Source organism: Microcaecilia unicolor, chromosome 10 (assembly GCF_901765095.1).
Source record: "Microcaecilia unicolor chromosome 10, aMicUni1.1, whole genome shotgun sequence".
Lineage (NCBI taxonomy): Eukaryota > Metazoa > Chordata > Amphibia > Gymnophiona > Siphonopidae > Microcaecilia > Microcaecilia unicolor.
The window spans coordinates 218,559,642-218,575,694 of NC_044040.1; the positions used below are offsets into that span (position 1 = coordinate 218,559,642).

The 16,053-nt window shown below is 43.2% G+C and overlaps 1 protein-coding gene and 1 long non-coding RNA gene across 5 annotated transcripts in view; one reads left to right on the forward strand and one right to left on the reverse strand.

The window, feature by feature from the left end:
- Window positions 1-4,193: 4,193 nt before the first annotated feature.
- On the forward strand, window positions 4,194-7,911 carry LOC115478462. The gene is made up of 2 exons (XR_003943527.1): window positions 4,194-5,480; window positions 5,570-7,911. It is a non-coding gene; the product is annotated as an uncharacterized LOC115478462 (long non-coding RNA).
- A 1,062-nt stretch (window positions 7,912-8,973) lies between these two features.
- The window catches only part of LOC115478460 (cytochrome P450 2J5-like), a 65,277-nt gene continuing 58,197 nt past the window's right edge, over window positions 8,974-16,053 (reverse strand). For all 4 annotated transcript variants that reach the window (XM_030215801.1, XM_030215802.1, XM_030215803.1 and 1 more), the window contains one exon: window positions 8,974-9,325. In XM_030215801.1, the coding sequence (XP_030071661.1) occupies window positions 9,144-9,325 (182 nt within the window). In that variant the 3' untranslated portion in view covers window positions 8,974-9,143. The remainder of the gene's footprint in view (window positions 9,326-16,053) is intronic.

Below are 16,053 nucleotides of genomic sequence, written 5' to 3' on the forward strand. Positions count from 1 at the left end.
TATCGCTGAAAAACAAAAGCTGCCATCTCAAACCCAGTGAACTCTGGCATTTGGCCAGTCCAAACAGTATTATCGAAAGAAAAGACGGCCGGCCATTTTTTTTCGATAATACGGTTCCGACCAGCTGTTTGCGGCACCGCCAAAATAGATCGCCGGCAATCTATTTCGCTGGCGCCGTTCGATTATTTCCCTCCACGTTACTTTTCTCTTGGGAATCTGTGCATGTTCTGGTAACATTGGCATGTCTTCCTTTGGTACGGCAGGGCAGCATTAGTTGTGACGTGAGATGCAATGCTACTGGTTTGCTTAAGAAACCTTCTGAACCAGCAAAAAATGGGCAAGGAAGCTACATTTTGAAAGACTTAGGGGGAATCTATACACGTAAGATCAGGCATTAGAGATACAATGACTGAGGCTTGAATTGATTTGATATACTGCAAAATTGTAGTTTTCATCTAAGTGGTGTATGTTCTTTAAAAATATCAACAGTTAAAAACAACAGATTAAAACACAATTACAATTTGCTGTTATTAAACAAAAGAACAAAATAAATACGCAGACACAACTCAGTTAACAAACAAAGCAACAGTTAATAGAGAAAGAAGACAAAATATTTTAAAAATGAGGTAAAGGGTGATGGATTTGGTATGTTGCCTTTCTGTGGGACAACGAAAGCAATTTATGTATATTATATGCAAGTCCTTTCTTTGTCCCTATTGGACTCAAAATCTAAGTTTTGTACCTGGGGCGGTGGAGGGTTAATTGACTTGCCCAGGGTCACAAAGAACCACAGTAGGGACTCAACCCTGTTGCATTAACTATTAGGCTACTCCATTACTCGATGAAAGTAATCATCAACAATCACAATCTTTAAAATCTATAAAATAATTGAATAAGTGCAACAGATTAACACCTAAGACAATAATTTAAATCATCAAAACTAGAATAGACTAATAACATGACTCATTCACAAATAGGATAACATAGTAGTCTTATAAATCTTAGTTTTGGGGGGACTAAAATATGAGCAATAAAAAATCCCAACGCTCTGTCTTAAGCATAACGTTACACTACTGTTTGTGGCACTAACTTTGCTTATTGAATGGATCAATTTATAACACTAACATGACATTCTTAAGGATATCAATTGGCCTTATGGTCTTAGAAACATAAGTTGAAATGTATTTTTGTTTATGCTGTTGGGACCTCAGTGGTGACTCATTTCTCAGAGGGAATTTATTTCCCATTGGCTCACCGACCTCTTCATAGGTCATAATTTTTCTTGGTATTTTTTTACTCAAGTCCTTAAAGCACGGCGCTTAATTTTCTTCTTTAATGATGAAACACGTATCTTCAACAAGATATTCATGCCAGTAGTGTGTCGTGAATCCGCTGTATTCAGGCTCAGGGCGATGGTGTTAAGCTTTATGAGGAGTTCCAGTTTAGCAGTTTTGCGCTGGACTGTCCCTCTGAAGGCATATGGCAACCTGTAGAGAATGCCCTGGAAGATTGAAATGTTCTCCTACTGGTTTTTGAATGATGCAATTTCTAATGTCAAATTTGTGTCCATTTATTTTTTTTTTCTTAGGGGCTGACCTGCTTTCCTGTTTAGAGAGCAGAGGGACACTGCTGGCAAGTAATGGCATAGATTACACTGGAAGAAGGGCAGGCGAATGAGTCCCGGATGGTAGAGTTGATGATTATTGGTCCTCTTGTAGTGTCACCTGGGTTGGCATCTGAGCTTCTGGCAGGGTCTAGTCCCTAAACCATTTATGGTTGCTGGTGAGTATCTGTTTGAGGTTAGGGGACTGTGGTATGCCAGGATAGGAGTGCCACCCAAGGCCTGAGAGAGGATGGCATCATTGTCCAGAATAATAGTTGATGAACACAAAAGGTAGAGGAGATATGATACAGACATTTAAGTACTTGAAAGGTATTAATACACTAGCCAATAGCTCAGTTCCCAGGGTCAGGATAGATCTGACCCCTTCTCTAAGACCCAGGTCACGTTGACATCTTGTCTTTATTTTTTTCTTCCACTCTGCTCTCCAACTCACACAGTCACTGCTTCCACCTGTCAAGCTTGGGAGTGGGTCAAATGTCTGGAATAGAGATCCAGGTATTGGGAAATTCAAGTTGGGCTTTTTAGTCCTCACTGTCTGTACTCCGAGGATTTTTTATTCAGTTCAAATCAATTTTGATAAACCATCCACAACAGCCAATGGAACCATTAGCAAATCCCTTTGTGAAATCTTTAACTTGTCTCAGACCAATTCTCCAGTCCCTTCAAGGTTGTGAATTACAGTCTCAGTCTCTCTTCATTTCACATTGTATTTCCTTGTATTTACATATATACAGCTCCATCTATCCTTTATCCATCCTGGGGGCTGATACTAATCCAAGGCTGCTCCTGATTACAATTCAACTCCTTCAGGCACAGACCTTCTTGGTTGTCCTCCTTCCAGTGATGCACTTCTCAGAGCTGCACACTGGCCTTGACCAGGCCTCCCTGTTCTTGTTCATGGTGTCGGGCTGGGTTCCTCTTACCCACCCACAGCTCCCACAACCTTCTCAGTTGCCATTTTTGGGGGCATCAACTTTCCTCAACTCAACCTGAGTTTATTCTGCATTCCATGATTCTTCTCTCCTCAAAGGGTCCTGGTGGGGGTACAGGCAACCAAGGACCTCATATGTTCCCCACTGTAATCCCTTTTATTACTTCTAACTGGGCATGATGGACTTTCGGTCTGTCCTAGTTTGGCAACACTTATGTACTTACGTACCTGGATAGAATGAAGACAGCCTGTGCTGATATACAGCGGCTCTACCCCTTACGTGCTGATGAATATCATGGGTAGCTGGATCCAAGTGATTTAATCAGGAAGTAGCTTCTCCTGCCTGGTTATTTTGCTTCAAATATCGACCCCATAGTAACAGCATCCAACTAAAAGAGATATTAGAGGTTTGGTAATCCATGTAATACATCCATATCATCCAAGCTGAGAGGAACTGGATATCAAATAGAAAGTTTGTTAAACCATCATAAGGCGCAAGGAATGATGTTTTATGAACTCTGTTGTGGCTAAGCATACGAAAAGCTGCTGGAGGCAGAAGTGAGTGAAGTTACACCAAGGAGACCTTTCCATGTTTTATCAATGTTACCCAAATCCTTTGGACAATTTGCCTTTTACGTTTCATGATTCCATACTTGTTACATATGGGAGGACCATTAAAGGGACTTTTAATCTTAAAGCCACCACAGTCTCCAGTGACCCATTTTGCTTAATATTCTTCTCTGCTTAACTAGAGGGGAAACCTTAATAGTCTGAGTGCCAGAGGCTACAGCTGAGAGGGGAAGGGAGTAAATTTGGCAATAGACACTACACAATGGCAAATCAAAGTGATTAAACAATAACTATTACCCTTAGAACTGTGCCAGGAAAAGAGCTGTCTGGCCTTAAAAACAAGCTAAGATAATGTTGCTTAGTCACGTTTATGATTAATGAATTATTGAGAAAGTAGTATTGGGGAGTGTTGATAAGAGGAAGGGATTCTGTAATGTTTTATATTTTTACCTCTTTATTTATTTGGATTTTGCTCCCACCTTTTTTTCTGTAGTAGTTCAAGGAGAGTTACATTCAGGTACGCTGGGTATTTCCCTGTCCCTGGTGGGCTTACAATCTAAGGGGCCTCTGCATGGGAATCGCTAAAAAAAGCCTTATGTTTGTATGGATTATATTATCCTGGGAGCTTCTCTTAGAGGTCAATAGCAGCATTCAAATGTGTGAGTTAACTACATATGTAAATAGTGATTTCTGAAAGCCGCTCCAGTCGATATTCAGCGCTATTTAACCGTCCAGGAATGGCCTCTGACCAGTGAAATAGCACTTATATTCACTGCGAGGTAGCCAATTATGTCTGCCGAATATTACCACTTAGTGCATAGCAGCTAAGTGGGTACATTGTGTAATATAACTGGCTAGTCAGACATAGAGTGGAGGAGTGGCCTAGTGGTTAGGGTGGTGGACTTTGGTCCTGAGGAACTGAGTTCGATTCCTGGCACAGGCAGCTCCTTGTGACTCTGGGCAAGTCACTTAACCCTCCATTGCCCCATGTAAGCTGCATTGAGCCTGCCATGAGTGGGAAAACGCGGGGTACAAAATGTAACTAAAAAAAAAAAAAAAAAAATATTCAGTGCTTTGCTAAGTTTAGAAGCCAAATCGGACGCCTAAATAGCAGGTCCTGTCTTTAGCCAGTATGAACTTAACTGGCTAGTTCTGAATATTAACTTGGCTGGTTAGGTTGAAGTCGGCCAAAAAACCTGGATATTTGATGCTGGTCACCAGAAATGATGCGGCATTGAACATCCAGGCTCAGTGCCGGTTGCAGATATCGGCCGGACTGTTTCCATGTGTCTAGGATGCAGAGATCTGAAGGAGGGTCTGTCATAGATCTGATTTGGTTGGACTGAAAGAATAAGGCAAGAGAAGAGACGGAGTGAAGGGCGCAGTGGACACATCACAGCAAAAAGCAGCACAGTGGGCCTCAAGAATGGGTGGAACAATTTTATTAAAAGACCCAACATGGCAAATGCCTGCATCAGGAGTCTTCAATCAAAACATATAAAAGATATAAATGAAAGTTATCTGTAAAAGAATTTACCAAATCATTCACGTGCTAAAGACTGAACTTAAAGAATCAATACATAAAATTATTAAAGAAATTAATAACATTATTCATGCATTCTTGTACATTATATCTAGTTTTTTAAAATGTGCTAACACAAGATATTTATTCTCAATGGAAAACAATTGGTTATACTACATGTTATGTGTGCCATTAGCTGCCTTTGGCCGCTTGCAGTTACGCTATATCTATGGCAGGAGTAACTGCCCCAATGCCAGGTAACACTACCATTCTAGACTAGGCTCTTATCATGCATCCTCTGAGCGCTCCGATGATGTTCTAGAGTAGGCTTTAACCATGTATCCTCTGGATGCCCAATGCCATTCTAGAATATGCTCTTATTATGCATCCTCTGAGCGCTCCGATGATGTTCTAGAGTAGGCTTTAACCATGTATCCTCTGGATGCCCAATGCCATTCTAGAATATGCTCTTATTATGCATCCTCTGAGCGCTCCGATGATGTTCTAGAGTAGGCTTTAACCATGTATCCTCTGGATGCCCAATGCCATTCTAGAATATGCTCTTATTATGCATCCTCTGAGCGCTCCGATGATGTTCTAGAGTAGGCTTTAACCATGTATCCTCTGGATGCCCAATGCCATTCTAGAATACACTCATACATACTCTGAGCATCCCAATGCCATTCTAGAATATGCTCTTATCATGCATCCTCTGAGCATCCCAATGCTGTTCTACAATAGACTTTTACCATGCATCCTCTGGATGCCCAATGCCAGTCTAGAATATGCTCTTATCATGCATCCTCTGGGTGCCTGGTGCCATTCTAGAATAGGTTTTTACCATGCACTTTCTGGGCACCAAATGCCTTTCTAGAATAGGTTATCATGCATTCCCTTGGCGCCTGAGGCCACTCTACAATAGGCTGTTATCATGCAGTCTCTGGGCACCTAAATAGAGGTGTCCAGTTATAGAATTGCCCCATAGAGGACAGTGGTAGGAATGGGGTTAAAAGACTGACTGTACCATTGCAGGGTCTATCAATCTTTTTGGCTCCACAGTCAGGTTTTCAGGATTGCCACAGTGAGTTAAATTTGCATGTACTGTCTCCAGGGTATGCAGATTTAACTTGGGCATATTCAGTACAGATTTCCTAGAAACCCGATGGGCTGAGGGGTTACCAGGACAGGTTGATAAGACCTGCAGAAGTGCAAATGCCCCATCTTTCACTAATCTATAAGTAGAAGCAAGGAGAAAACAAGAGGCAGTTAATGAAGCATGCCCTAACCCTATAGGTCGTTGGGTAATTAGGATGAAACTAGTAGGCTACCACCCCTCAGGAAAGAACTGGGTCAATGCTGTTATGTTGGTGGTCGACATGTACCATCCTAGAAGACCATGAGGATGTTTAGGCAAGATTTTCACTAGTTTTGGTAGCTGTTTAAATTATTACGAAGCTTGGCAGTAAAATATGAGGTGGAGCATAGCCTGTGAGAACCTCTGATCCCATCTACCCAGGAAGAATCAGTGAGAAAGAAACAGAAACTGCCTTGGATAAAGTGTGATAGCCTACCAACGATTGAACGTCTACAGATGACAACTTAGATGCATCTTTGGCAATATGGACCAGAATAACTGGGTAGAATGGAGGTTCAGTTGATCTTTGGTTATTTTATTTGTATTTATTTATTAACAGAGCCTTGATGTACCACATATGCCAACAATATGTCTTTTGTAAAATAGGCATCAGTGTGAAGCTGAAAGTCTGATCTGCATAGGCACCATTTTATTCAAAACCTGTATGGGGTAGCGGCTGCTCTCCTTGCACCCCATCTAGCTACACCTCTGCATGAGAGGTAGTTGGTGAACCAAGAAAGAACTGTGTCCTGGACATCTAAAGATTGAAGGCAGGAAAGGAGCAGTGAATAGTTGACCATATCGAAGGTCGAGAAGAGATCCAATGAAATGACTATGTCAGAATAATGTTTATCCAGAGATGTCTGAATGGTGTCATAAAAGGAGAGACGGTTTCTGTGCTATGAAAATGATGCAAGCCTGATTGAAAGAGATGGAATGCATTAGTGTTCTTGAGAAAGTCCTCAAGTTGGGAGAGGACCAATGTTTTCAGGATTTTAGAGGAGATGGGACAAAAGTTGGAGGCAACTGAGGGATCGAGAAGTGGTTTCTTAAGCAGTGGCCGGACAAGGTCATGCTTCCAAGAGGAGGGAAAGAGGCCCTGGATGAGAGTGCAGTGTAAGAAGGGAAGAAGTAAAGGGAGGGAAAAAGACAACTAGGTCAGGGGTCAAGAGGTGAGGAGGAGGGATTGAAAGACCTGATGGTATGGAGTACAGTTGCACTGGATGGCAAATAGAAAGAGGACCAAATGGCAGTCGGGAGAACTGTGTGTGGGGGGAGGGGGAGTGTGAAAGGGAGACAGTGCAGGGAGAGGGGAGCTGGTCCCAGTGTGGATACAGGTCTGACACAGAGAGTCAATTTTAGATATCCAAGTAAGGGCAAGGTCGCCCAACAGAAGAATAGAGGGCCATAGGAAGGGGGAATGGTGTGCGTGGGGGTTAGTTCAACAAGGATGCGGTGCACAGCCTGTGGACAGTTGGCAGCACTCCTAATACATTTGGATAAGTAGTCTCATTTGGCAGTACGAACAGCTGAGCGAAATACATGGATGGCTTCCTTGTATGAGAGGGTGGAAAATGTGCAAGATCTGCACCAGTGCCTTTCGGCATGGCAGAGATAGTGCGGAAGGGGGCAGAGTTTGTGAGATGTGGTGGATGCCAGAGGGCAGATGAAGCAGGGCGCAGACATCTATTGCACAGCTTAAGGAGGACCTGAAGGGCACTAACTTGGTCCTCAAGCAAGAGAGTGGGAGAGGGTGGTGAAAGAGAAGAGAGAGCAGAAGAGAGACGAGAGACCTGCCCCGTGTAACCAGCGAGGTGACTAGTCTGCCAGCAGTGAGTGCTCCTGTCCCTTGCCTGAAGCGGGCAATCTTCCTTTCAGCTGTTGATCCATCACATCCTAGAGTTCCCAGGCTCGGGTGCCTCTGCTGCTGTGACAGCATAAAGCTTTTAATGTATGACTATGGAGAGAGAAAACAGTAGAGTCGAACAGTTTCCCCCTGCTCCCTCCCGCACTATTAACCCCACATAATGTCCCGAAGCGCAGCAACGAACATAGGTGGCAAATGACAAAACTCTGTACACAATGTCTAGCAATTGCTATAGTAATGCAGTGACATGGAGAACAAACAATCGAACATAACATGAAAAGGCAACGTTAACAAATTGCTAAGGCAGTGCAGTGCCTTGGATAATTAGCAGTCAACTTAACGGTAAGTATAACAAGGTAACAGTAAAGGTAGTCTGTGGTGTGGGACTCCGCCCTACAGGGAAATGACATGCTGTTGGAACCCCAATCCCCTTTAACCGTAACAGGTGAACCCAAGCGTGAAGGGGGAGGGAGGGCGACATGCAGGAAGGGCACAGGGTGCAATGACTGACACAGGAACCAGAGTATGGGGTTGAAGGTATGGTCAAGGAGCAAATGGCCGACGATTGCCGACAAGGACTGGGATATCATAATATTCTGATATAGAGCAGGTGTGGGGGAAGCGATAGGTGAGTCTATAGTGTAAGAGTAAAAAGAGGAACAGCAGCAAAGGACAAGAAAAATGACAAATACAGGGAGAGGTTGAGGGCACACAAAGAGCATGACCTTGGGGTGGTGTTAAGGATGTGGTAGGAAAGGTGCTTCTTTGTATAGACATGCCAAGAAAAGCAGGAATGCAGTGCACAAGCTCTGAAATGCAACAGCAACTCTCCCCGCCCCCCCCCCCCCCCGGATACTCAGCCCTTGACAGTCAGTGGTTTTAAAGTTGCTGACCACGGGGGTTTAATCTAACCCAGATATTCAATGCCAGGGCCATATCCAGTAATGGGTATTGAATATCTGAGTCGGTCACCAACCCAGAAGCTATGCGAGTCTCGGCTGATGTTCAAGATCACATAGCTAAGCAGGCAAAAGTAGGACCTGCCTTTTGTGTGGTCCTATGTGCTTGGTGAACACTGATATTGAATATCATGATGCCTACATAAGTGCCAGCTCCTCCCCAACGCTACCCAGGCCCACCTCAGCATTAATCGGGGTGGGCGTAGACGTTATTCAGAAGCACTGTGTGCTTAGATAATGTTGAATATCCAGGCATGGCTCATTGAGTGTGGTTTAAATGGGCAATTAAACCACACAGAATAATGGACCTCAAAATGTTCACATACTGTAATGTCCAGAGATACATGAGCAACACATAAAAGATATACAGAAGAACAGGAGCAGTTTATTCAATAATCTGTGATCAACATATCTAATAAGGTTCCATTACATAATTACTTCTATCTGCGTGATCCTTAATGATTTGATAGCTGTTTATCACTAGCCAGTTCAAAGCTAGTATTAACAAGAAGCCCCCACTGTGGTGTGCTACTGCCTAACGAGAAACAGCACAGATCTGATATGGGTGTGGGTGGGAGGTGGATCCCAATATGTAATCAGAAGTTATTTTCCTCTTCTCTTCCCTTGGTAAGTGAAAGGTGAACTCCCGGAGCAGGTTGGTGAAGAAGAGGAAGAGTTCTATCCGAGCCAGCTGCTCCCCCATACATACACGGAGCCCTGCAGGAGGAAAGGAGATGGTTAGACCCTGTTCTAAACAACCTCCTGGAATACACTACCAAGCAGCCTAAAAATGACCTACGAACTGACCGACTTCCGCAAACTACTAAAGACTTATCTGTTCGAGAAAATCTACGGCAAGGATCAAAACACATAAAGCCCATACAATCTCATAGACACGCACCAATACACTCTCTGAAATCTCTTCTCCCGCGCTCTCACCACTCTTAAACCCTACCCACAGATAAAATTGTCAGACCTCCCTGTTCCCTTGATAATGTTTTGCCCCCCTCTCAACTCACCCCTGTTATATTCCACTGTTCTATCCCCTAAGAATATCCTGAATTTACTCTGTCTTATATAATTCTTCACAATGTAACCCATAATTGTACTGCAACCAATTGCACTTCCATCTTTTACAATGTATTGTAAGCCACACTGAGCCCGCAAATAGGTGGGAAAATGTGGGATACAAATGCAAATAAATAAAATAAAATAAATAGTAACACTAGCTAATGATGTATTCAGAGTCACCAGCAAAAATACTGTAAGATATAAGAAAAAGGGATGGGAGCCTAGAGAAGGGAAACTCAAGAGTCAAAACGTGAAGGATGGGAAGTCAGCATTTCCAAATGCTAAATCTGGTTCTCGGAATTATATTACTACTACTACTACTATTAAACATTTCTATAGCGCTACTAGACTTACGCAGCGCTGTACAAATTAACATGAAACGACAGTCCCTGCTCAACAGAGCTTACAATCTAAATTGGACAGACGAACAGACAGCTAGGGGTGGGGAAATTGCAGTGGTAGGGGTGATAAGTGAGGGTGTTGAGTAAGAGAGTCATGGTTAGGAGTCGAAAGCAGTAGCAAAGAGGTGGGCTTTAAGCCTAGACTTGAAGACAGCCAGAGACTGAGCCTGACGTACTGGCTCAGGGAGTCTATTCCAGGCATAGGGAGCAGCGAGATAGAAGGAACGGAGCCGGGAGTTAGCAGTGGATATAGTAGTTAGAGTTATATCACCAGATTCTATAATAAATTCAGATACCAAGACCACAGGAACAGGGGAGGGAAGTACAGTTCAAGAACGCAATCCACAACCAACACTATAGTGAGAAAATCACTTGCTGATTATTGCATTGCACTGTCTTACCTTTGAATAAATAAAGCATTAAACAAAAAGAAAAACACACAAGTGATGTTTTAGCTGCATGCCAAGAAAAATGCTTTTCATCGTCATCCAGCTTTTATAGACCACTCACGCCATAGGCGGTCGGTGGCCCAACTGTTTGGGGAGGCCAAAGGGGTGGGGTTAGGGGTGGAGCCAGGGGCGGAGCTTATAGCCACAATTAACACAGAAAAAAAATAAGTAAAAATAAAATAGTCACAATACCTTTTATTAAATTTAGATATTAGATGTGTATCATATGTCAAAGAATAAAGTGGTTGCTCAAAGCATATTCTAAGCACAGTCGCTCAACTGCAAAACACTATGCACAACTTTGAGCAAAAACACACTCAGAACCTTACTGTACCATAACACTAGGCAGACCCTAATACACCAATATACCACCCATATGGAAAATGCAGACCGTCAACAATATGAAACAAGGAATCATAATATCACAATTCTCATGTAGAGCCACAAAACACCCTTTTAGGGAGACCTGGAGAGCTAATCTCTTTCCTCTAACACTATTGAATATACAATGAGCTCCTTTTATTAACGACTATATGTAGATCCTTCAAGAGGTAGTGTGTCATGATTTAGGCTCTAAAACCCTTTCTGATGTTTTGGTGTCACCTCAGTAAGGCCAATACACAATCTCTCCACTGAAAAACACTATACACAAACTTGTGCAAAAACACACTCATAACCTTAGCAAACCATAACAGCACTAATTCCAAGGACAGGACGAGCTACAACCTTATGCGTGGAAAGGCAGCACTGTAATTACACCGGGCTCTAAAACACCAGTACACAACCTAGTGAAACAAAAAAAAAACCCAAAAAGGGCTGTAAATACTACACACTAGTAGAATACTGCACCTTGATTACACATGAAAAACACATGACACAACAGATATGAAGGCAAAACTGGAAAGTTACTTCAAGAAGTCAGACTCAGTATGCAGCAATACTAGAAAAATTGAAACTTACATGCAAAATATCACAGATGCACATTTCCAAAAGCTGACATATTCCAATTAATAAATTTTGAATTAAATACCTTTTTCTACCTTTGTAGTCTGATCATTTAGTTTTTCTATTCGCTTTGGTCCCAGTGTCTTCTTTCCATTTGATATTTTCTCTCTCACCATGTCCACCATCCTCCTGTGTCCTTATGCATCCTTGTGTGTCCTTATGCGTCCTGTCTACCATCTGTAGCCCTGTCCCTATCCTTTCTCCAATTTCAGCATCTGCCCTCAAAGTGTTCCAATCCAGCCCTTAAATTCAGCAATTTCCCCTCCATTCATATCCAGCATTTCTCCCCTCCCCTCCATCTATGTGCATGTACTTCCTCTGTCTTCCCTCCCCTCCATCCATGTCCAGAATTTCTCCTCTCTCCCTTCCACTCCATCCACGTGCATCTCCTTCCTTTGTCTTTCCTTCCCTCCATCCTTGTCCAACATTTCTCCTCTCTTCCCTGCCCTCCACTCCATCCATGTCCAGATTTCTCCTCTCTTCCCTCTCCTCCATCCATCCATGTCCAGCACCTTCCCTCTTTCTCTTCTACCCTTCCATCCAGTGTCATCCCTCTTTCTCTCTCCATCCTTCTACCCATTACCCTCTCCCAATCCTTCCGTCTATTGTCTCCCTCTCCTTCCATCCATTGTCTCCCTCTATCTCCCCTTCCTTCTAAACAGTTCTCTCTCTCGACCCTTTTCCATTCAGCATGTCCTCTCTATCCCCATCCTTCCAGTATCTTCCCTCTTTCTGCCCCCTCCTTCCAGCATTTCCCCTCTTTCTCCCTCCTTTCATTCAACATTTCTCTGTCTGACAGGGTCTCCCCCAGTTTCTCCCCAGCAGCTTCTCTCTCTCTCCTGCCCATGTTCCCTGTTTCTCTCCCCATCTCTGTACCCCTCTTCCATCCAGCATCTTCTCTCTGGCTGTCCCCTGCTCTTTTCCATGTCCCCTCTTTCTCTCCCCATCTCTCCCTGGCTCTTCCGTGCTCTTTTCCATGTCCCTGGCTTTCCCCTGCTCTCTTCCATGCCCCCTTTTTCTCTCCCCATCTCGCTCTGGCTCTCCCTTGCTCTCTTCCATGTCCCCACTTTCTCTCCACATCTCTCTCTGGCTCTCCCCTGCTCTCTTCCATGTCCCCTCTTTCTCTCCCCATCTCTCTCTGGCTCTCCCCTGCTCTTTTGCATGTCTCTGGCTCTCCCCTGCACTTTTCCACTTTCTCTCTCTCTGCTCCAGCGTCCTCATGCATCTCTCCTCTCCCTCATGCATCCCACCTTTCTCTTCCCTCCCCTTCTTGCTTCCCTTAGATCTAGACTACCATCACTCTCACTCCTTTCTCCACCTCCCCTTTTCCCATTCCCATGCCCTGCCATTGCTTTCCTTCCTCCCTCTTCCCCTTAGATGTAGCATCACATCCTCCTCTCTCCACCCCCTTTCCCTTTGGTCTGGCAGCTGGCTGGCATCGCTTCCCCCCCCCCCCGGACTAGTGCGGTATCGCTCTCCCCCTCCGCTCCTGTCACGTCTTTCAACTTCGAGGCTTCCGGTAGCAGCATCAGCATCAGCAGTGATGTAAGCGCTGCTTTCAGCCTGCCCTGGAAGCACTCTCTGTACAGCTTCCCGCGTAGGAGGGACGCTGTCCAGGGGAAAAAAGAAAACCTTCACAAATGGTTTGCGCGGCGGTAACCCGACGGTAACTGGGCATCACTGTGCGCTGCCGGGTTACCACTGGGTTACCGCGGGAGCCATTATTGCCAGCTCAGTGGGTGGTGGTAAGGGCTTCCCGTTAGCCACACAGTAAGAGTTCTCTTATCACATGGCATGTGTGTCTGGGGTTTTTTTTATCCACTTCAGTAAAAAGGGCCCTGGCACACAGGAAAAATGGCCCCCACCGCTAGTGCAAGTCCCTTTTTCCCGCAGATTGGTAAAAGGACCCCTTAAACTTGCAAAGTTCCATAGGTTACTCTGTAACGTTGTAAGTCTAAGTGCTTTGAAAATACGTCTCTTTGTCATATTTAGATACTGGATATATTAACTGGGTTGCAGTGTTCTCAAGTGTTTGAAGTATTTTATAAGTAGATTTATTTATTTAGAACATTTATATCCCACATATTCCCAACATAGCAGGTTCTATGTGGCTAACAGCAGTTAGAGAAATTACATCATACTAATTCTAGGGCGGAACAGGGAATAAGGACCAACATGGGGGGTGGGGGGGGGAACAACAGGGGAAACAAGTGAGGGACGGCAGGTAGTTAAGTAACAGCGGAGTAAGCTTTGTCACAGAGATAGATATATGTTACAGTAGTTTAATGAGCTAAAATTAAAGACTGGACCACCAGCTGATATTGGTCTAAACTGAAATAGCACAATTTCCATCGTAGTGCAAATATTGAGCTTTGATTCAAATGATAATGTATTATCTAAAATTATCCCCCAAATTTCAGTTACTCAACTAGAGTGAACTTATTTCCATTTCTCATCAGCTCCCATGTTATTTTCAATTGATAGGGAGACCTCACAACTAGGAATTCCCTTTTTTCCTTGTTTAATTTCAAGCTATGGGAAATGACTTGGGCTCAGGTGCACCACAAAATGGCCCTCTGGCTATGCCACTGATTTTAACTCTATATATAGCAGTGAAAATTAGGTGCTACTTCCACACCGAAGTTTTGGCACAGAAAGTGTTCTAATGGATGCAAGGTGCCGAAACAGGGCAGATCCACAGGAAAACACATGCGCCCATGTATAGAATAGTACCTAAGGGGCATGGCCATGGTTGGGGCAGGGCACGTTCCCTTAAAATGCACTCAGTGTTCCAAAATAGTGCAGATCCATGCTCAGCTTGCGTGCTGAAATTTACACCTGGTTTCAGTCCGTGGAGCTCCTTGCGTGGACCCTGGTGCTACACAGTATTCTATTAAGAGCGCCTGTTCTACAATATCATTCATTGCTGACTTTTTGGGCACTGAATTTTTAGCTCCCTTTACTCAATCTGGCTCTAAATATCAAAAAGTCCTTCAGCCAAGACCAGACATTTCCCACAATGCCATAGTCACTCAGGATTGTATTCATGGTCAGCTAGATCAAGCACACTAGAAAGATCAAATTGTTATCCTGTTATCCTGTACTAATCAGAGATCTGACTTGAGAAACCAGAGCACCGCAAACTGTTTCTGTACTATAATTACTCCTAAAGCCTGACTGAGATACATGAAGGATATTTTAAAAATTCAGGGAATTCCAAAAGTTGTTTAGCAGCCAGTATTAGAACTGGGATAGATGTCACCAGCCTCATTCTGCTTAAGTGTAGGATTCTTAGAAATTGGTGTCAAGATAATATCACTCAAATATTTCAGAAATTCATCCTTTCCTAACCATTCTTTTAGCCAAAAGATCAGACAATCTATACATTGTACTGATGCTTATTTCATCAAATAAGTCAGACAGATGTTGATTTGACAATGAAAAGATGAATATTTCTTTACTAAAGATCTAATGTCTCCTGGCAGGGGGATAGAGAATATTCCTGGCATGTTTAACTCCATATTCTTAGATATGTTATACAACTTTTCTATTCTGCAATAATCAAAAATAGTTCTATGCGGATCACATAATCAAGCTAACCGGACCAATAAACCAGGAATTACAATAAAATTGAATTATAATCCATTATTAAAAATATTCACCAAATAGATGGGTCCTGAGATTCTTACGAAAGATCAAATAGTTTGATAGAACACGAATCAGCTGTGGTAGCCAGTTCCACACAAAAGCAACTTGATAGTACAATGAAGAATCAATCTTTTAACCTGTTTAGGTGATGGAAAACAAACCAACACCACTGGAAAGAACTACCCAATCAGTTAGATATAATGCAGCATCACCAAACAAAATCTGAAAAACTAAGGAACAGAGTTTAAATTGTACTGTAGCTTCCACAGGCAACCAATGTAATTTCTTGAGTAATAGAGTCAGATCTTCTAGCAGAAAATATCAATCTGGTGGCCAAATTTTTCACCACTGTGACAATTTTAAGGAAATGCCCCGGCCCCTCCCATGGCCATATTTAACTTAACAGGAATAGGATAATTCAGTCATTGTAGCTTTTCTCTCTTACCTTTGAAAAATTGTAATAAATCTCCTGCACTAGGGATATTGTCACAATTAGAGCAGATTGGTCCAGCAGAATCAATCACGGACTTAACAATTTTAAAGTCTTTTTTGATCTATTACCTTGTCACCTATCAAACGAGAGAAATAACTTTGCCTCGCTTGATTTTGCTTATACTTATATGGCCAGAGTTAATACTTGGCACTCAGATTTAGGTGCTGGGAAAATTCGTGCTAAGCCTTATTCTATAAAGGGCAGTTAGAGAGGATTTCCAATGGCACCTTTGTTCACGAGGATTTATGTCAGCTGACATCTAGTGTAAATCCTGGCGTGTAACCCCGGTATTCTATAACGCTGTGCTCCTGACCCACCCATGCCTCTGTCATGGCTATGCCCCCTTTGGGGTTCTGCAAAACACTTGGGACGTGCAGC